The sequence below is a fragment of the Eschscholzia californica genome, unplaced genomic scaffold (genome assembly GCF_041429995.1).
Source record: "Eschscholzia californica isolate CP2 unplaced genomic scaffold, dmEscCali1.0.p SCAF_6, whole genome shotgun sequence".
NCBI classification, from domain to species: domain Eukaryota; kingdom Viridiplantae; phylum Streptophyta; class Magnoliopsida; order Ranunculales; family Papaveraceae; genus Eschscholzia; species Eschscholzia californica.
Genome location: NW_028238483.1, coordinates 26,033,054 through 26,055,447, shown reverse-complemented (window position 1 = coordinate 26,055,447; position 22,394 = coordinate 26,033,054). Strand labels below are relative to the sequence as shown.

At 36.3% G+C, this 22,394-nt stretch overlaps 3 protein-coding genes across 5 annotated transcripts; all 3 read right to left on the bottom strand.

Annotated features, from left to right (window-relative positions):
- Positions 1 to 7,195: 7,195 nt before the first annotated feature.
- On the bottom strand, positions 7,196 to 11,577 carry LOC147532940 (autophagy-related protein 13a-like). 2 transcript variants are annotated; one of them, XM_086645117.1, is made up of 4 exons: positions 11,150 to 11,577; positions 9,158 to 10,871; positions 8,878 to 9,047; positions 7,196 to 7,863 (listed from the first exon to the last, which is right to left on the bottom strand). In XM_086645117.1, exons 2-4 carry the CDS (start codon positions 10,526 to 10,528, stop codon positions 7,524 to 7,526), a joined length of 1,881 nt encoding a protein of 626 aa, XP_086501243.1. In that variant the 5' UTR covers positions 10,529 to 10,871; positions 11,150 to 11,577; the 3' UTR covers positions 7,196 to 7,523. The 2 variants fall into 2 exon arrangements, with proteins under 2 accessions (XP_086501243.1, XP_086501244.1); XM_086645118.1 differs by having other exon boundaries at positions 9,158 to 10,867; positions 11,150 to 11,507.
- A 310-nt stretch (positions 11,578 to 11,887) lies between these two features.
- LOC147532939 (actin-7-like) lies at positions 11,888 to 15,083 on the bottom strand. Of its 2 annotated transcripts, XM_086645116.1 has the most exons (6): positions 14,843 to 14,994; positions 14,588 to 14,638; positions 13,525 to 13,602; positions 13,047 to 13,440; positions 12,335 to 12,948; positions 11,888 to 12,205 (listed from the first exon to the last, which is right to left on the bottom strand). In XM_086645116.1, exons 3-6 carry the CDS (start codon positions 13,582 to 13,584, stop codon positions 12,140 to 12,142), a joined length of 1,134 nt encoding a protein of 377 aa, XP_086501242.1. In that variant the 5' UTR covers positions 13,585 to 13,602; positions 14,588 to 14,638; positions 14,843 to 14,994; the 3' UTR covers positions 11,888 to 12,139. The 2 variants fall into 2 exon arrangements, with proteins under 2 accessions (XP_086501242.1, XP_086501241.1); XM_086645115.1 differs by lacking the exon at positions 14,588 to 14,638 and having other exon boundaries at positions 14,843 to 15,083.
- Positions 15,084 to 17,956: 2,873 nt separating this feature from the next.
- Positions 17,957 to 21,295, bottom strand: LOC147532938 (actin-7-like). Its single transcript, XM_086645113.1, has 5 exons — positions 20,928 to 21,295; positions 19,525 to 19,590; positions 19,035 to 19,428; positions 18,327 to 18,940; positions 17,957 to 18,231 (listed from the first exon to the last, which is right to left on the bottom strand). Exons 2-5 carry the CDS (start codon positions 19,582 to 19,584, stop codon positions 18,166 to 18,168), a joined length of 1,134 nt encoding a protein of 377 aa, XP_086501239.1. The 5' UTR covers positions 19,585 to 19,590; positions 20,928 to 21,295; the 3' UTR covers positions 17,957 to 18,165.
- Between the last annotated feature and the right edge of the window lie 1,099 nt (positions 21,296 to 22,394).

The window sequence follows — 22,394 nt, the reverse complement described above, 5'->3', positions numbered from 1 at the left end:
TCAAAAATAACAGTTCAAAAATACAATTTCCTAGTAATCATATTTCACTCCCACATGATTACTAGGAAATTGTATTTTTGAACTGTTATTTTTGAAATAGGAAATTGTATTTTAGACTTGCGTACATAGAAATCATATTGGGAGATTTTAAAAGGCCTCTCCGTTTTTGTTAAAAGGTCTCCCCATGATTTCGTTGACTTAGTAAAAGACCTTTGACTTAGCTTGGTTAAAGGGCCCCCACTCTTTGAATGGGTGAAAAAAACCCCCTTTAAATGTGTATTTCACCCACATTAGGATTTCTATGAAAATTAGTGTAAAATATAAGGAGGGTTTTTTGTTTGGAAGCCTGAAACAGGGTGAAAGAAGTGATATCAGCATTTAACATGAGACAATACCTTCTTTAAACTCAACCCTTCTTGCATGCCTTCATTGTTAAAGGGGAGGGGAGAGAGAATACAGATAACATTTTCTTGTGCTTATCCAAGCGAATTAATTAACCACTGTTTTCAAAGTATTCTTTGGAAAGCTTAGGTAGATTAAAAAATTTCTCCAAAACCTAAATGTATAGATATGGCATTCTTTGTCTTCATCTACATGAAATGACACTCATATAGTATTTTTTTTTTTATAACAGTCATAGCATTCTATTCATTCATATAGATGAGTTACATTGTTGCTATGAAGAGGAGGCAAGAGAGTAGGAGTACAAACAGTCACATTAGTTCTACTCTTCCTAGTACTGACAGCTAATGAGTTAGCTTTCCCATTTAAGTTTCTATGTACATACAAAAATTTTAACAAGTCAAAAGAGGAGGAAGATTTCTTGATTTTCATAAGCACATCTTAGCAGTCCAATGCACCGAGCTGGATAGTCCATTCAAAAAGTTGTTGACGTTAATCGAATCTCCCTCCAAAATGAGTTTCCCAAACCCATATTTCTGAGCCCACAAAAAACCTAGCTCGGCTGCTTTCCCTTCACCCTCGTCTACTGATCTTGAGGTGGTGAGGAGTGATTCCTTTCCGATTTCTGTTCCTGTGTGATCATGAATAACAATAGCCAAAGTCGAGGTTAAAGAAGACTTCATAAAAGAAACATCATAGTTTATTTTGATTACTCCCATAGGTGGTGGAATCCAAACATTTGGGTTAGATATAACACTAAGGGGATAACTTCTTAAGGTTTCTGTTTGAGATTGGATGAAGCTTCTAGTTTGGGCTATAAGTGTTGGAATATGAGGCTCTGTTTCCTGAAACACTTTGTTGCATCTAAATTTCCAGATATGCCAAAGAGCAATAGATATTTCTTCTATTATTCTTAATTTATGATCATTGTTTTCTATGTTCGAAGCCTCATTGTAATGTGAAAACCATTCCTGGAAACTTGAGCATGAAGGAGATATAACTGTGTTCCCTATGATCATTTCCATAATATTCTTTACTACTGGACAAGATAAAAGGAAGTGCATTGTTCCCTCCTCTTCTGATAAGCATAGGGGACAAATAGGGGAAATCTCTGAGATGTAGGTTGAAAGGAGTTTATTTAATGGTAGGATATCATTAGCCAATTTCCAAAGAAAAAGCTGGACTCTAGGATGTATCCTTAAGTTCCAAAGTTCCTTCCAAGCATGAAATGAAGCAGATTGAGTAATAGCTTGATTTTGAGAATAAGCTAAGTGCTTGTACAGGGAGGAGACTGAGAAGTCCCCTGAATTCGATATAATCCATTTTTGTTTATCATGAGGTGCATCTAAAGGAATTGCTTGTATTCTTTGTATAATGTCTGAAGAGAAGAGAGTTTGAAGTGCTTGAAGATTCCATGAGTGATTATCATAAATGAGTTGAGAGACTGTAATAAAACCTTTAGAAGAGTCAGATGCTTGAGAAACAATTTAATTTTTTGAAAAGAAAAAATCTAGTTGGATCAACCGGTAGGAAGGCGGGCTTCCATCGTGACAGATTTAGCAATGGGGTATGGGGGTACGGGTGTGAACGAAGACTTAATGGAGCAAATAGTAAAGGATGTGAACCGTATCCGTAGAACTATCTGATATCGGAACGGAGAACACATTTGCCAACTGCATCTAAAAGTTTTCAGTAATATTCGAAAAATATCGGTTACGTTTAAATTAATTATTATGTGTTGACGATATATATATATTAGTGGTTGGAACATCTCTACAAATATCAAGAACTTGAAGCTTCAATTGGCTAGGTGAATTTGACATGAAATATCTTGTGAAGCTCAACAAATTTGTGCATGAGAATCATCAGCGACAATTTAGGGAACACTTACGCTCGATCAAGTTTAATGTATTGAACGGGTTCTAAAGAAGTTAAATATAGAAGGTACCAAACAAGTTGGAATGTCACTCGGAAGGCCACCTCAAGCTTTCGAGGTTGCAGAGTTTCTAACAGATGTGGAGAAAAAATTCATGGCGAGTGTGCCATATGAATCGACTATTGGGAGCCTGATGTACGTTATAGTGTGGACGGGATCAAGTATTACCCATGTCGTGGGAGCATTGGGCACCAACCTTGGTAAGCAACATTAGGAAGCGGTAATGTGGATTATCAGGTACTTGAGAGGCTCCGCTAATGTCCCTTTATGCAACGGACGAGGAGTTTCATTTTAAGCTGATATGTAGATGGAGACTTCGCAGGTGAGGGTATGTCTTTATCTTGGGGCTGACTGTAATGAGATGAAACACACGGTTACAGAAACTGGTGATATTTGTCAACAACTGAAGTAAAGTATGTAATAACAATAACAAAAGCAAGTAAAAAAAATATTGCAGCTGAAAAGTTCAGCAGATTTGAGGCATTAGAGGGATAAAAATATATTTACATTGATATAAATAGTGTTATTCATCTTGCCAGGAACTCAATCTGTCATGCAAGGACAAAATATAAAGATATTCACGACCATTTCATTCGGTCCACTTCAGGAGATGGTTAGCTACTATTCAAAAAGGTATTTGGTTCAAAGAACCTAATAGATCTACTTGTTAGCCAAAGAGGCCACAAATCAAATTTATGTAAAGCTTTTATGAACATTATTGTTAAACTGGTAAAAGTCTTAGGGGGGGTAGTGGTTGGGGACATTGGGGGACATTTTCATGTCCCCCAATGTCCGTGTTATTGGTTGGGGACATTTGAAATGTCCCCAAATGTCCGTGTTATTGGTTGGGGACATTTCAAATGTCTCCAAATGTCCGTGTTATTGGTTGGAGACATTTCAAATGTCTCCAAATGTCTGTGTTATTCGTTCGGGACACGAAATTAGGGACATTTCAAGACAAATTGTTTTTGGGGACATTTAGAGACATTTTAGTGTAAATTTGGAGAGCTTTTGGAGAGAAAATGTCTCTCAAAATATGGAAGACACTTGGGGACATTTGAGTAAGGAAGATAATAAAAATAATTATTATTACCAAATCATATTATAATGATATTATCTTATTATTATATTACTACATTATTATATTATTATTATTATTATTATTATTATTATTATTATTATTATTATTATTATTATTATTATTATTATTATTATTATTATTATATATTTGAGTAAGGAAGGTAATAAAAATAATAATTATTATTATTACATTATATTATATTATATTATATTATATTATATTACATTATATTATATTATATTATATTATATTATATTATATTATATTATATTATATTATATTATATTATATTATATTATTATATTAATATTTAACTATATTAAATAATAAATATTTACCAATTGTCCATCAATGTCCACAGATATCTACAGATGTCTATGAAAGTCGAAAAATATATATTTGGAAATTTATTTCATATGGTAAGACAGTAATAATATTAAAAATAATAAATATCAACTAAATATCTATCAATGTCCACAGATATTCACGGATGTCTACGAAAGTCGAAAAATATATTTTCAAAGTAGTAGGGCAAATTTATTTCGTATGATTAGACAATAATGATTACATTAAAATAATAAATGTCTACCAACTGCCATCAATGTCCTCAGATATCCACAGATGTCCACAAAAGTCGAAAAATATATTATTGAAACATGAGTACAAATATATTATTTCATATGGTTTGACAATAATGATAATATTAAAGTAATAAATGTCTATCAATTATCCTTCAATGATGAGATAATAATAACAATAATAATAATAAATAATAATAATAATAATATCCACTACACATTTTGTCCATGGATTCAATAAGTTGAAATTGCCCCAGGACATTTTGTCCATGAACCAAATGTCTTGAAATGTCTCTGAGACATTTTGTCTATGAATCAAATGTCCTGAAATGTCCATAAAGACATTTTGTCTACGGACAAATGTCCCGAAATGTCTTGAAATGTCTCTGGAACATTTTGTCTCTGAGTGTCCTCCAATGTCCTGAACCACTACCCCCCCCCCCCCCCCCCTAAACTAAAGGCCTACCTCCAAAAGTTTGATTCTCATCTGAAGTGATTTTGAGCATAAACCTTCATTTTCAAAACACAGTTTATTCTCACACGTCTTTAGAGGGGTGTGTGAATTTTGATTATTTTTGTTATTTAAATTCTTTATATTATACATGCACTGGTTAGGTCTTGAATGTTAGGTTCTATTATACTTGTATGAGACTTTAAACCTTTATTTGACTTTGATGTTAAATCTAAGTTATTCTTTAATATGTTAAGTAAATGTTCATTTGCACTCTTTTAGAGGCATTTATTATGTTGTATTCTTTTGTTCACTGGGTGTATTAACTTTTCTATATGAATAAAATGTCATCTACATACAAAGATTTCAAGCAGAAACAACCGTCGTGGATAAAAATGATGGTACATAGCAATATAATTTGCTAGTAATATTGTAGTTAGTTGAAGTACGTGTATAAAAATCTTAAATATTGAGATTACTATTGTTATTTAGTATATACTATTAGAAAGTAAGTTTTAGTTCAAATATTGTTAATTATTTGATCGAGTTCCAGTATTAGTTTTATAAGGTAAGTTGGATGAAACATAAAATTGTTTGTTTCTATGTAGCAGGGAACATTAGCATGGAGTAGGGGTGGGAGAAAGATCTGGAAGATCGTTATCCGACCCGTTCGACCGAGATAAAAAGTGTCTATGGACACCCGATGGTCATAACGATCAGTGTCCGACCGGCCCGAAAGAATTGGCGGACGATCACGATCAAAATTCTATGTCGAAGGACCGACCGGTACGAGTGACCGAATAGGTTGACCGACTAAACTGTCCTCATTTTTAGAAGTTGACCGTTGAATTTTATAGACATATGAATATATGATGATCGTTGGCTATAGTCATATAGTCCTCTGGAAGACTAAACATTAGTGTATGGCTTAATTATAGGGTTATTTTGCGAAAGGGTCACACATAAGTACCGGGTTTTGTGAAAGGGGCATGACCTTTTATTTTTTTGTGAAAGGGTCGTGGACTAGTATTGACCAGTTAAGTTCTAACACCGTTAATCTAATTCCCTTATTTAAAAAATATATTGTTACATTTAAGAAATTTATGCAATTTTGACACTAAATTCGCAAAGGTGAAAAATAAGACATCCACCTTGAAAAACATTATTTTTCTAGCATTACACATTTAAATAATTAATTTCATAATCTAATACATGATGAATAAATGATATAATCAAAATATATTTATGTGAAATATAAAAAAGGAAGCAAAATTTCAACTCCGGCATAAACAAGAGAGAAAAATCTAAAAGCACATGAATATAAATCTAAACTTTATCTTGTCTACTCAATTTAAAGAGTTAGAAAGTAAAAGGAATTTAAGAAGTGTGATGAGGATTCGTAAAAAAAAAAAAAATTAAAAAAAAAATTAAAAAAAAAAATCAAAAAACTGACAAAAAAACCCTAAGCTCTTCTCTTGTCGGCACAATCTCTTTGTAAAACTCAAGCGAACACCTCTTTCAATTTCCAATGAAAATCGAAGGTGGAAGAAAGAAAAATATAATAAAAGATGAATGATGTTAACTATTCATGTAATGTGATGTTAAATTTAACATTTATTTAACGGTCAATGTTAGTCCACGACCCCTTCGCAAAATAACAAATAGCCATGTCCCTTTCGCAAAACCCGGTACTTATCTACGCCCCTTTCGCAAAATAACCCTTAATTATATCTTGTCAAATGATGACCAACTGTGTTTTTTTTTTTTTTATATTTACTTTTGATTTCTTGGCTAAACATCTTCATTTGTAAGTAATTTTGTTTGTAGTAATAAAAATAAAATTCTGAATTAAGTAAATTTATTGGAAAGTCCGGACCGAGACCGCCCGGTGTTCGACTGGACCGGTAAAATAAACGGTATTTTTTGGACGTCAATGGACAAAGAATTCTTGAGAGTGACCGTCTAAGTCCACCCGAGTAAATAGGTGGTCACCAACAGTTTATGTCCGAATCGACCGGTTCGATGAAGTTAGAGTCCGGTACCGACCGCTCCGGACCGATTCCCACCCCTAGCGTGGAGTGGCGTGGAGCAGTAGTGAATTCAAACTACAAGTAAACGGTAGAAACCGTCTCTAACAAAAATCTAGGAACAATTATGTTTGTGCCACAAATTTTTCCCGTGTAACGAAATACGTATAGGGACAGTTCAAACCCGTCGACAATAACTATTTGAGACAATATAAATCCTCAGCCGTCGTCTCACAACTGGGACGGACATAACCATCCATCTTCCTCCCTAATGTTATTTGTGACGACATTAACAACAGACTTAAAACCAGCTATAACTTATTAGGGACGGACTTGAGATTTAAGACAGCCTTTAGTCTTTCAGGGACGGTTTAAACCGTCTCTAATGGTACTTTTTTGGTTGTGAACAATATAGTACAGCCTAGAATTTTCACTAGAAGTTCCAGTATTCTCAAATCTACCATGTCATGTTAAGATTCACTGCTATCAGCTAGAGAAGATCGAGCTCAATAAATTATTTTTCTTTGTGAAAAACCAATTCGGACCACAACATGATACTTGAAGTTAGCTGTAACTAACTTGATAGGAAGAAACAAGATTATGAAACCTAACCCATAATAAGTGTTTTGGATCAAAACAATGTCATTTTCGGTATATTAAGATGATGAGTTCTTGGGGCCAAGAAGCAGATCCATTCAAAACTACATAAACTATATCAAGTTTATCATGGGAGATCTGACATTCTTAATTGACTAAGACTCTGAAATCCAATTTACATACTCATACAGCCTAAATAAAACGAAATTGGGGGAATATATTTGTCTTTCGTTCATCAATATCTAAACAGTTCTCGTTCCAAATCTGTAAGTTGTCAGGAAGTCTATCACTGTTCTTAATAATGCTAGCTAAACCATAATATATACATCGAACTACCCCTTGAAGAAATGAAAGTTCTCTATTTTATCTTCTCCGTTGAACGAAACATTCTTGGTGACGTACCATTTCTAGCCTTCCAGGAGTAAAAGAAATCCTTTTCAGATAATAAAATTTAGCCCACAAAAGAAGCAGGATTACCTTGTTCTTTGGTTACCAACCGAGTTCCGCTCTGAGAGAGAAGTAGATCCTTGATTTCTCTATAACTTCTTAGTTCCTCTAGAGCATCTGCTGTCTTTCGAGGAACAAAGAATCCAGAGGCAGTGCTACTAGCTTCTCGATCAAATTCGGTTTTGGATGATTGGGACGATGAATAGCAGCTTTGATCTTGGCGCAGAGGAGGTGCAGTTCTTAGCATGTGCACGAGAACGCCAATGGCAGCATCTTGGGATGTTTTGTTTGAGGAAGAAAAGCCCTGTGAAATAGATTCTGAAGCTTCTTTCCCACCAAAGGCCCTGTATTACAATCAAAGATAGGAGTTTTTTAGATGTTTCTAGGAGTTGTTTTTCTTTTTAAGTTTTGGGGATCTTTCCATCTGAATCCTCTCAATTGACATAAATCATTTTTAATGGAGTACTTCTAGAGACAATAATCCTGCCACGCAAGCATCAGATCTTAGTTTCAATTTCAGCACATTTCCTAGGAAGATATTCTTACAGTGTTATTGGCAATTATGAGTTTTACTTTTTGTGTACCCCTCAGCCGTTTCAAGTCGCATTATTTCATATATTTGTATAAATAAGAAAGAAGATAATGCATTAAAAACATTGGCACGAAAATGGCGGCAAATTTTGAACTGAGATATTGAAGCACAAAGTAAAAAACCGAGGGAGTGGTTCAAAGGCTTCTCGTCCTGCTAAGGCCCAGGTGGATATTCTTGAGTAAGAAAAGTAATAAAAAACAGAAGGTACAAGATTACGACCTCAAGAATTGTCTTATTAGAGCACTCCTAATGTGATTTCCCAATTCCAGTTATGATAGTACTATGAGAATAATTTGGATAAAACCTCCATTTATTCCGAGTGAAGGACGTACAAATACCAAGTAAAAAATGTAAAATCATCCACACCACGATACCATATTAACATTCATAATGGCGTTTCATGATCAGTACAGACTAACAGATTCGCAAATAATAGGTCAATCGAATTTCTAGGATCTGCAACTATGAAATGGGTTTTCCAACTAAATGTAAGTTGTTCATTTCTGTTACCAAATCATCTGGTATTGAACTTTTTCTATTGTCAATATATGGACTATACCTTAAGTATGACTTCCAAGGAATAAGTTAGGATGTACTTGAACGTATTGGATAGGTTCCAATGGAGAACTCTAACTAATACCACTTACTAATGTAGATTATAACTCAGACATGTGGGGATTCAACGTGAAAATCAGAGAAGACAAACTGTTCTCGTTAAGAATAAGGCGATATCATACTAAAATTATTGCACTGATATAGGAGGTACCTGGAATGAGAATTGGATGTATCAACATCATCAAAAGCAAATGGGCAAGAGAACTCGCCATCATCTAAATCATCCTGGAAAGACAGTCTGCTTGAGCTTCTAGAAAATTCAACGTGTGGGGAGTCACTGGAAGAGAAGCGACCTGAATCATCTTTGCTATCTTTGAACACCTACAAAACAAATAAAAGGTGAAGTGAGGTCGCATTTAACGCATTAATATTCAAATTTTAGCTGGAAAAAGTCAAGTGGTGTTAAGATAGTACGGTATGTTTTGGACTACCTTTTGGCCCGAGCATAGGTTCAAGTTTGCAAATCCAGCTTGCAGGTCTCCTGCTTTTAAAGCATCCACCTTTCTAAAGGACCTGCTTCCAGATGAAGAATCCTGAGATGAATTATCAGGTTTCACGTTTCGCGGGGACATAGGTGGAAGTGCACGCCTATTTGGTTCGGAGGAATATGGAGTAAGGTGTCTAGCATTTCTGGTCATCATTGGCATTGGAATATTAACAGGAGAAGTTTCTGAGCTCAAACGAGTTTGTAGAGAGTTAAAGGCTGAAACATGGGTTGGAGGAGACGGTGATGGGGACTGCGAGAATGGAGGTGAAAGTTGATATTCATCAAAACTCATCCCCCTCTTTTGGGTTTGAATCCTATAACTTTGAGGTCTATGACTATATATATCAGGAGGTGAAGGTGAATAATCAGAAGGTGTAGGAGGTGTGTGAAAAGCAGGTGGAGATCCACTCAGATGATGGTTGTGTGTAAATGGAGCTGCTCTGTGGAGACCACTTGTCCAGCTATGTGGGCGTTGAAATGGCGAAGATGAAGGAGAATGGACTCCTCTCAATGGAAATGAGGTCGCTCGGTCCTCTGCCGACGGAAAAATCTTTAGAGGGTCAGTAGCAGGGCTTCCAACATAGTCTGTAATTATCTGTGGCGGGAATGATGTTGAAAGCTCAAGGTTCAAATCGGACATGGTTGGACGATACGCCACAGACACACAAAGGCGACCAGGATGTGCTTCCACCGGTACGAAATTGTACACTTTCATGGCATCTTCTTCTTCCCTCAAGAATGGCTCACTAAACGAGGAAACCTTATAAATGATATCGAAGCTATACGTCTGGTTTGATGTGCTCAGCTGCCTAAAGATCCTAAAGGCAGGAAGAAGTCTCATAGTTGAATAAAGTGATCGTAAGAGTAATATCGATTTCTTATAAGTTTTCCGATACGAGAGTGATCCTTCACCAGGCTGATGAAGCATTGTCCTCTGACACTCGTAATGAACAACCCACCTCTCTATAATGGTTTCTCTCGATGATCTTTCACCCGAGGAAGTAAATACATCATCAGCAGCAGAAGAATCAAGGTCCTCTTGGACAAGTATGATATCGATTATCATCGGATCCATAATATTCCTATGCCAAAAATGTAAATTTTCTAACGCTGCCGGACGATCTCCAAGGGCTAAATGGAACCATTTATCGCTCTTTCTCACACGGATTACCGATGATGGATCGCCACTATGGTCATGTGTGTGGAGTGAGGGAATCCTAGAATCCAATATAATATGTAAGCTCTTCAATAAGAACTGGGAGATTATCTGTTCCGATCGTCCCGATTCAGAGTGTGGACTACCCTGATAAGACATCTTTTTTGTGTTTCTTTTTTCTTCCCAATGTGAACTAACAAAAATCCTAAGGTTTTCAGCTTTTAATCTAATAAACAATTACCCATCTTCAAATACACTCAAACTCACCATTTTAATCTACCATCAAAGATCTCAAATTTCTCTCTAATAAAGAGGAGCAAACCACTTATCATCTAAATATTGCATCACTGTGGAAAATCTAAATGTGAATCTTTCAGGCAAATTTACTCTAAGCAGAAAATACCCAGTCATGGCTTAGCTAATCAAAACTTCAACCTAAAATCCAAAACCCAAATCTTCTTTACTGTTATTAGTTTTGAGGACTGATGAATAGCTTGCCTAACTGTAAAATTCATCCACAATCATTAATCTCAATAGAATCAGAAACTCAAATATTCCAGATCAACTAATCATACAGATCTATAACAACAAGAAGAACTAGAAAAAAAAAATTCTAAAAATCCTAAAAACCAACAGATAGTTTTGAGCAAGAAACTGATAGTAAAGGAGAGATTTTTTCAGGTATTGAAATTGAAGTGAATAATGATGGAATAGGAGAAAAGGGTAAAATCACCACCTAATCTAGAGAGAGAAGAAAGGTAGAGAGAGAGAGATTTGTACCTGGAAAACAAAAAGGCGTGTGAATTTTCGATTACTCAGGGATTGGGATTGCGTAGCGTGAAGCATTAGAGAACAGAGAGAGAGAGAGTATTTTAAACAAACAAGTTCATGACGCAGAAGAGAGAGAGAGTAAAAGAGGAGGATAATGAATCTATAAGAATAAATTAATATGGCTTTGAAGAGGTAATTAATAGAGTGATTAGAGAATATATTTAAAACCAAGGAGAGGGAGATTATTAGTTTTTGAATGTCGCATCTTCTCCGGTTTGAATCTTGTCGTGGGGACTGGTGGTGGCCCCCCTAATCAACAACAAACTCTCACTCTCTCTCTCTCTAACTTTCTCTCTCTCTAGAAAACAGAGCTTAATAACATGATCACAACGTGGTTTATACACAGACCATTGGTTTGACTCTCCTTTTAAGTTTATGAAAGTGCAGTTTTGAATTTTTTTTTTAAAAGATCTTTTTTTTTTTGATGAAATTTTTTTTTTTTTTTTAAAGGATCTTGATAGAACTAGTTTATTTCTAAGATTAAAATTTCTAAGAATCTAAATGTCTATATGAGCATGCATTCATCCTTTATGCATCCAATCTTGATGTGTATTTCCACAATGTATTTTCCAATCTTGATAGAACTAGTTTATTTCCCCCTAATCAATTATCTGGAAGACCAAGCCTCATAGCTTGAGAAGCTTGCTGAAAAGGCATGTCATTACCATTTAACCAATAATTATCTTCTTTGAACTTCAAAAACATGACATATTAAGATATAAGAAAAAATTCCATAATAAGTACACATACCCTAAATTATCCAGATAGAAGAGAAAGATAAAGAAGAAGAATAATACTACCAACAAACCAAACCAAGACCTGACTGATAGACAACCATCCCACAACCTGAAAATCTCTTATCATAAAAATAGTACCACAACAAACAACAGATCCCCATTAAACAAAAACAAGAACAAAAAAAAACAATAGCCAGTGAACCTAGAAGCACTTCCTGTGAACAATCGATGGACCAGACTCATCGTATTCCCCTTTCGATATCCACATCTGCAAAAAGTTAACACAACACCAACACATTATCAATATTCACATAGTTTGAAGAAGGCTGTTAAGAGTAATCAATCCATATGCAAAACCAACAAAAAACTAATCTATATATATGTCAAGGTGATTTACCTGCTGGAAGGTGCTGAGAGAGGCCAATATAGAACCTCCGATCCAGACACTGTACTTCCTCTCTGGTGGTGCAACCACTTTAATCTTCATGCTGCTTGGAGCAAGAGCGGTGATCTCTTTGCTCATACGATCAGCAATGCCAGGGAACATGGTTGATCCACCACTGAGCACGATGTTTCCGTACAAGTCCTTTCTGATATCGACATCACACTTCATGATAGAGTTGTAAGTAGTCTCGTGAATTCCAGCTGCTTCCATTCCAATCTGTGAAGGCTGGAAGAGGACTTCTGGGCAACGGAACCTTTCTGCTCCAATTGTGATCACCTGACCATCGGGAAGCTCGTAGTTCTTCTCAATTGATGAGCTGCTCTTTGCAGTTTCAAGCTCCTGTTCGTAGTCGAGTGCCACGTAGGCGAGCTTCTCCTTTATGTCACGGACAATTTCCCGTTCGGCAGTTGTGGTGAACATGTACCCTCTTTCAGTCAGGATCTTCATTAAAGCATCGGTTAAATCTCGTCCGGCAAGGTCGAGACGGAGGATAGCATGGGGGAGTGCATAACCTTCGTAGATGGGAACAGTGTGGCTGACACCATCACCAGAATCCAACACGATACCTGATGAATAAATCATCCAAATAGACATGTAAGTTTTGGAAACATCAATAGAACAAGCTTTTTGCACAATACATAACACAAAAGGTATCTCTACCAACCTGTGGTACGACCACTAGCATAAAGGGAGAGCACAGCTTGAATTGCAACATACATGGCTGGGACATTGAAAGTCTCAAACATGATTTGGGTCATCTTCTCCCTGTTGGCTTTAGGGTTCAAAGGGGCTTCAGTAAGGAGAACAGGGTGTTCTTCCGGGGCAACACGAAGCTCATTGTAGAAAGTGTGATGCCAGATCTTCTCCATATCATCCCAGTTGCTCACGATTCCGTGCTCAATTGGGTATTTCAAGGTAAGAATACCTCTCTTAGACTGGGCTTCATCCCCAACATATGCATCTTTCTGTCCCATTCCAACCATAACACCTGTGTGTCTAGGTCGACCAACAATGCTAGGGAATACGGCTCTTGGAGCATCATCTCCAGCAAATCCAGCCTGTCAAATAACAAAGTACATGATAATATAAGCTATTGGTATAATTCTCATGGGATATGAATTTCTTTTAGAAAAATTTCTCACCTTAACCATTCCGGTTCCATTGTCACAGACAAGAGGTTGAATGTCATCAGCGTCAGCCATAATTTATCGCAAGTTGAGCTGCCAAGCACAGAATCACAATGTTAGGCTACATACTGATTGATGTTGAAATTTGCTGTGACTTGGATGTTTCCCGCATCACACAACATAAAAAGGAAAGCAATTTAATCGACTCCGAAATGAATCCTTCAGCAGTGAAGGGACGAACTAGACTTGATAATCAATAGTCACTTAGAAAGTGTGCTACTAAAACTTCATTCAATTACAAAGCTTTACAAAGTTAATCTTTAGTGTGCACAAGAAGAATTCATAAAATAACCATATCGACAAAACAAATAAACCGTAAGTAATAAAAATGAAACAAAATCAAGAAAATGCTTTGGGGGAAAATCATAAACAGAGATCTAAGTCATCTAACCAAAGTGATACAGATTAAGCAAGCCAGGATTACTAGTTTCATTTTGCATCATATCTGTCCAAAGATTATCATCTCTAACCCCCCACCACCACCACACTTGAATCAAGAATGATCTTAAAAAGTAGTTACAAGGCCAATACTTTAGCCAGAACCAGTCTGCATTTTCTTTCGTGTAGTGAGCAGAGTTGCAAAGGCTGATCGAGTTGCAATTATTAATCATGTCAAAGGTCCAAATGTACAACAAACACAAATCTAGGTCAGGCTCCACAACAATACAGTATGAAGAATAAAAAAAAAATGCGAAAATACCCAATTCACAGATCAAGGATCGACGCTTTTCATTCTTTTAGACAAGCTTAATCAGCTAGATGATCACCCCCACTTACAAAAATTCCACCAATATAGCACAATCAATTGCAATTGAATTCATACATGCAACAATGGCATAACGACGAAACAACAATCATGATGTCTCATTTCGAGATCTCAATCACGGACTATAAATATTAGTAGAAAGGTAGATCTAGCAAGCTATAAAAAAGACAGAATAGTCCATCTAAATTGACTTGGTAATAGATCTAAACAGAAAAATGCAGGAATTTAACTCAATCATCTCCATACTCATACCAGAAGAGAGCAAATACAAGATTGAAACCCTAGATCTGTGAGATAATAGTCCTGACAAACAGATCGGTTAAGTTGAATGAATCAAACTTGTTACGTTGAACGAATCAACTTGAGATTTATTCAGATGCAAGAAGCTAGAATGAGTTCAGATGAATCAAGTGTTAAACACAAAAAAAATAAGAGATCTAGAAAGATCAGAAGATATGTCAATCTAGAGGGAGAAACGACTGAAAAAAGAACAGATGAAAATCTTACCTTTTCCTAGAGAGAGAGAGAGAGAGAGGCGCACTTTCTTTCTCCTTGGGTTTGGACCGAAGGAGAGGGAAGCAAGCTAGAGAAAATAATTTAGAGAGGAGAAAGAGAAGGACGGATGTGGTTTACATTTAAAAAAAAAAAAAAAAAAAAAAAAAAACCAAACCTCATCCACATAAATGAAATGCAATCCTAATTAAGTGAAATGTAAATGAAATGATAATTCCTCACAGAATTTCCAATGGGACACTCAAACTCCAAAACTTAAAGCAACTCCAAGCCATGGGTGGGATTTTGGCCCGGAAACACGGAACCCGCCTACGACCGTCGGCTTCCGAAGGTTCTGTGACCGTCTGATGCCCGAATCGGTCCGTACCCGCCCGACCGAAAGAGCTTAAGCGGACGGACGTGGGCATATGTCCTTACCCGATGATCCGACCAAGTCTGTCCGCTTATATAGTCCGCCAACCGAACCCGTCCATACTCGTCTGTTTGATTTCAAGAGTAAAAATATATAACCGTAGAAATCACTTTTCTTAATCTTGTCTTCGCTCCTCTACTTCTCTAGTCTCTTTCTCCTCCAAAATCTCAATATCTCATCACTAACTCTAGAATCCACAATACACCAATCGTAATTAATGAGAAGAAGAATATAACCGATCGTAATCCATGAGAAATCCCAACGATTATCTCTTAATTTTGTATTCTATTACTTTTTAGAATTGTAAAGTGAGAGTTTAGAAAGTTATATTTAGCTAGTAAACTATTTTAATTTCGAATAAAATTTCTTTATTTGTTCATTAGTGATCAGTGCCCGACCGACCCGGTTTTCCCGTATATCAAAACGGTCACGGACCGGCACATTGTTGGAGAAAAATGCGAAATGTCCCTCCGTTTTGTCCGGATATCAGAGTGGACACTTAGGACTTGTGCCCGTTCTTCTCGGACCGGTTGAGTTAGTGTTTGTTTCTCGCCCGTCCGGACCAATTCCCACCCCTACCCCAACCTGTTTTAGGCCGAAAAAAACACTTTTTCACTCAAAATTTTCAGCCTCATCTCAGCCTCAAAAAATCAACTCCAACCCCAACCTCTCTTAGTCCTAAAATTTGTGCATGTGGGAAACGCTTGTGTGGGCTTTTGTGGGTTGCGAAAAACGTGTATGATTTTGTGTATATACGAAACACATGTTTGAACTATTTTCGAAATAATATTTTTTTCCAAGGTTGGGAATTATTCAAGAATCGATACGTTGGTGGGATGTATTTTAATTATTAATTTGGTTTTACTATTATATTAATTATTAATGTGTAAGTTTTTGTTAGAGTATTAAAAAATTAAAACTAATTAAAGTTAAAAAAAATTAAAAGTAATTATACATTTCAAAAAAAAATTGAAGAAGATCTAGCCGTTAGAGACAACCCAACGGTAGACATGATCCCCCAACATGACCGTTGAGGACCTTCAACCGACCATAAACCTTGGGTCGGCTAAAGAGGTCGGTTGAGGTTGTGCCCTAACCGACTGAGGTTGGACCCTTCCGGCTGAGGCCGAAATTTTGACACCATATGGTGATGTGGAACATTAAATATAAAGACTCTCAAGAGAGGCACTCTAAAATTAGTGTCTTCTTGAAATTCTTTAAGTGCCACTCTAAAATTTTAACGAATTTTACTTTTTAACTACTTTTTTCTATTGAATTTAAGAGTGACATGTGTATTAAGTAGAAATGTTTTAGCGATCTCTATTGGAGACAAAAAAAAGTTTAGAGTGACTCTATTTTGACACTTAGGAAAGAGAATTTTAACTCACACCTAACAACTAGGACTTTAGAATTTTTGTTAGAGTATCCCATTGGAGATGCTCTTATAATTGAAATGACCTTCTAACATCTCTGGTGCTCTGGGGAAAAGAGTTTTGATTAGGGCATACAGACTTTTGCCCCAATTGCCTTAGTGGTCAACCTAGTCTCGAGTCCAAAAATCAACATATTTATGTTTTAATCTTCGTCTTCACTATCACCGTCATCTCCAACACCACCTGCCACTGCCACCTCCAACCATCACCACCACCATTAATTTTCTATATTGAATGACAGAATTATTCAATCTTTTCGACCTTGGTTCCGTAGGAGCAAGTCAGAAAGATTGAGAAATAGAACCATCTGATTTGATTCTTTCTCAATAGCCATGAGATGATCATCTTAGAGTGAGTCTTTTGTCAACGGATGCTCCTATTACACTCGTACCCTCTGAAGGATCATCATTCAAGGATGAGAACCAATTATGAAACATCTACATCGAGAATTCAAGTATTGTATATGTCATTAGTCTGATATGTTGTAGGAACTGCCCTTAATAACGAACTTGCAAAATGGATCAGTCTCTTTCTTTTCTTTTGTCTCTTTTTGTTCTCTCTTTCTTTAAAATATCTATCGATGTTTCGGGGAAAAGGGACATTTCCCAGAATATAGAGATTGAGGATGGATGGGTGGGGGATAGAGTTTGAGGAGAGAGTGGGAGATTGAGGTGAGAATGAAGTTGGACTTAGGTGCCAATGGTACCTCCAATACGAACTTGACACATTTCGAGAACCATATAGCAAAGTCTAATGAACATAGGGGGCAAGCTCGGAAGACATGATGATCCGAAAAATTGTCATCAGTTGACTAAGATCGATAAGTGAAGAAAAGACCAAAATCCTAATAGATCAACCCGTACCAAGTCAATAGGGAGGTTGAAACCAACTAAAGGATGGGTATGATTGTCCTAGGCGCCACCTAAGTCTTGCTCTAGCATAGCACCAAATGGGATTTCAAAAAACGAAAAAAAAAAGGTCCATGTTTGTAGGGTTGTTACCTTAATCCCGAAATATGTGGGGATAGAAGTGCGTTTAATGTTTTACCGACTTAATCCCGAATTCGATCAAGGGTCTCTATCGGCATTGGTGAGGATCTTAAGTAAAGAGCAATCAAACCGGTGAAAATCATTTGCAAAATCATCATCATGTTCCAACATTCTTCTTCAAATGCAATCAACACATAATTACAAGAAAAAAAGTAAAGAGCAAATAAACAAAATAATACCCAGAAAATATTGAATCAGATATTCACCCTACAAATTTGAGTACAAATACAAACTATTATTATCTTAATTATTTCACAAAATATTTATAGATAGCAAAAAAATAATAATTTGAAGAGAAAAGAAGAAAAAAACTCAAACAAATAAATCAACCATAACCAAACTCTGATAATTCCTCAAACACATCTCTCTTACCATAAAACTTAAAACCACAATAGTCCAAAACCAGAATAAGCCAGAGAAAACCTAGAAACACTTCCTGTGAACGATGGATGGACCTGACTCGTCGTATTCCCCTTTCGATATCCACATCTATAAAGTAGTAAAAAATACGTAATCAGAATCAAGAATATGAATGCAAGAAAAGAAATGAACAACAAAAATGAGTAAATACAACTTTTTCTTACCTGCTGGAAGGTACTGAGAGAAGCCAAGATGGAACCTCCGATCCAGACACTGTACTTCCTCTCTGGTGGTGCAACCACTTTAATCTTCATGCTGCTTGGGGCAAGAGCAGTGATCTCTTTGCTCATACGATCAGCAATGCCAGGGAACATGGTTGATCCACCACTGAGCACGATGTTTCCGTACAAGTCCTTTCTGATATCGACATCACACTTCATGATAGAGTTGTAAGTAGTCTCGTGAATTCCAGCTGCTTCCATTCCGATCTGTGAAGGCTGGAAGAGGACTTCTGGGCAACGGAACCTTTCTGCTCCAATTGTGATCACCTGACCATCGGGAAGCTCGTAGTTCTTCTCAATTGATGAGCTGCTCTTTGCAGTTTCAAGCTCCTGTTCGTAGTCGAGTGCCACGTAGGCGAGCTTCTCCTTTATGTCACGGACAATTTCCCGTTCGGCAGTTGTGGTGAACATGTACCCTCTTTCAGTCAGGATCTTCATTAAAGCATCGGTTAAATCTCGTCCAGCAAGGTCGAGACGGAGGATAGCATGGGGGAGTGCATAACCTTCGTAGATGGGAACAGTGTGGCTGACACCATCACCAGAATCGAGCACAATACCTAAGGAAGAAGTTCACGGAGAGTTAGATATAAGTCATGCATGAATAAGCTTGTTGAACAATAAATAACACAAAATGTTTCTTTCTGTACCAACCTGTAGTACGTCCACTGGCGTAAAGGGAAAGCACAGCTTGAATGGCAACATACATGGCAGGGACATTAAAAGTCTCAAACATGATTTGGGTCATCTTCTCCCTGTTGGCTTTAGGGTTAAGGGGGGCTTCAGTAAGGAGAACAGGGTGCTCTTCTGGAGCAACACGAAGCTCGTTGTAAAAGGTGTGATGCCAGATCTTCTCCATATCATCCCAGTTGCTCACAATTCCGTGCTCAATTGGGTATTTCAAGGTAAGAATACCTCTCTTAGATTGGGCCTCATCACCAACGTATGCATCTTTTTGTCCCATACCAACCATGACACCAGTGTGTCTGGGCCTACCAACAATGCTAGGGAATACAGCTCTTGGAGCATCATCTCCCGCGAATCCAGCCTGTCAATCAGAAGAATATAAGTACAAAGGATAAACAGATAGATATCTTTCTCCTGAAGAAGATTTCAAACACGTTGCTTGGATATGATTTTTTACCTTGACCATTCCAGTTCCATTGTCACAAACAAGGGGTTGGATATCCTCGGAGTCTGCCATAATTTACTGCAATCGTGAACCATAAACCAACAAATCAAACCAGCTATTCAGAGAAGAAAGAGAGACAACGTTTTATTTTAAATTGTGGAATTTGATACAAGTGGCAGCTATTATTAATACCCTTACATTGAACTAGGAAAGAAATTCCTTTACAGGATTATCATTTTTATTAGTACGAAATTTGACAATATGAACACATAAAAGATGGGTGCAATGTCAATTTGGTAACAAAGTGGAAAGAACCAAAATCATTATGGAGGTAAGTAAATCATGTTAGACATTTACATAAACTACTGCAGATACGTGGTGAAATAACATTCATGTAAATAAGATGCAGATCCAGAGATACAATTTGATCTGGCAGAAAATACAAATGAGGTTTTATAGATATTTCAAATAACAAATCTAGCGTTCATAACAAATATCAAGTCTAATCAGAACTCAACACTATGCATTTGGTGTAATAGGTTCTAAAAATGGTTTAAGAACCTAAACTACACTGTCGACAAGATTTGATAAAAAAAAACAATGTTTGAACAAGAACTCAAAATCCAAAACCGATGCTTGTAGAATTTACTTTCTTTTGGGAACAAAACTTAAATCGCTTGTTGAAATTTTAATATTACAAAAACAACATCTGACCTTGGAAAAATAGAAAAGAGAAATTAATTACTGAAGACTCTTAGACTAAGAAAAAACATTCTACTATTAGTATTTTAAATAGATTTTCGACTAAAATAAGCAAAGGTGCAATCTTTAAAGATTAAGGTAAGATATCTAGAAATATTCATCTAATTTGAGCTCTCTGAAACTGTAACAACTCAAATTGACCTTTTCTTTTCTATTCGGAACAACTAAAATTGTCTTCTAAAGAAGTCTCTGATCCATAGAAGTGACCGTATTTAGCTAAAAGATGATACTAGATGAAAATAGATCAATAAAGATCCACATATGCACCATAATCATCCAAAATCGATCGTTTCTAGATGCAATAATTGATCAAACAATCAATTTATGTAGATCTAAATCAACAGAAGTAGAAATTAAGAGATACTGAGTGAATAAATCAATGATCGGTTCAACTTATCATGAAAAGTAGTAGATCAAGCAACGAGATATAGGAATTAAAATCCGATCATCACTAAACAAATATCTACGACGAGATGAAAAATTAAGTACTATAAGAGATGAAACATAGATCTAGTAATCAAATAACTCAGACTAGCTTATCAAACCACGGCGGTTATATCAAAATCAATCAATCGTTTCCTTACAATCGGAACAAAAATAGACGAAATCGAGAATAAGAAAGAGAAGAAGATTATGAAAATAAACGAGATTACCTTTTCTCTAGAGAGAGAAAGAGAGAAGATGATGCAGTTGTATTTCTCCTTTGGGTTTGTTGCCCAAGAAGATTTGATAGCAAACGATGGAGAGAGAAAGAGAAATGTGTGTTTGAGAGAGAGGAGGAATTAGAATGATAGATTCGGTTTACATAAATGGCAAACCAAATGCCTTTGTGAAATGAAATGTAAATGTGGTTCAAATGTGAATCAAATGAAAGGAAATGAGATTCCAAGAAGTGAGGTACCGAAAGAAAATACTTTTCTTTTCTTTTTCATTTTTTTTTTTTCTTTAAAGAAAAGGAAAAAAAGAAAGTGGTGGACGGCCCGACAGAAGGTAGATGAGGGCAGCTATGACGGTGCCAACAGAGATGTCCTTTCTTGGTTCTCTTTATTGATATGTTTGTAGAAATTTAGAATCCTATACCTAAGGGTGCTTTTATAGGGGTCCCTTCTATTTACTCATATGCCTATTTTTCTTCGCCTCTCACAAATTGGGACAGTCCGTAAGGACTCAGACTTAATCCATGCTAGGGTTGCAACATAAATTAAAGGTAGTCTGAGTGTCTCCAGACTATCTTAATCCGTGGATTTCGGATTGAGTCAAATTGTGAGCTTCAGACTGTTCATTCCGACCCACAAAATGTGTCAAGAGAGAATTAGACTAAGCTTAAGACTGTTCATTCCGGACCACAAAAAATATCGAGAGAGAATTAGACTAAACGCAAAAGAACGAGACACCTTAACAGACACCCTACAACTAATTGATTTGAGTGAGGTATCATTTACAAAGTAAATATATGACATCTTTTTAGATAGGATTTTTTTGCAGCTTTCAAAAATATATTATTGGTTCCCATATTTCTTTCTTGCATTGATCTTTTCTTTTTTTGATGAAATGCATCAATCTTTCTACCTAGGTGCCTTTTTTTTAACTAAAGGAAGGTGGGCAGCCACTAAAAATAGTCACATTGTATGGATGGGCAAATGAAATCTTGTATAGAAGAATGTGAGTTCTATTGAAAGGAAACGACAATTTACCTCTACCGTTGATTAGTTGTCTTTTATATACCTAAAAGATTTTATTTTATTTTTATTTCTCGTATTCGAGAGCATGGTAAGACAGTAAGAGCCTTTAATAAGTTGTCTCTAATCAATTTGATTAGCTGCAATAATATATTATTGCTTATGTGCCCGTTTGTTATAAATTTTGTTTATGGGCAACATGATACAAATAAGAAACTAATAAATTAAGCATAATTTTTTTATTAGTTTCTAGCTTCAATTCATTATTCATATGACAGCTTTCACACTTGTCAACCTTTTATTCGGATCAACAACCTTTATTATTTGGTTCAGGGACGGATCTACATGCAGGCCAAAGGGGGTCATGGCCCCCCTTGACTTGCTGGAGATTAATTTAGAAATGTTGATTGCTCTCTAGTTTATAGCATAAATAAAGTTCAA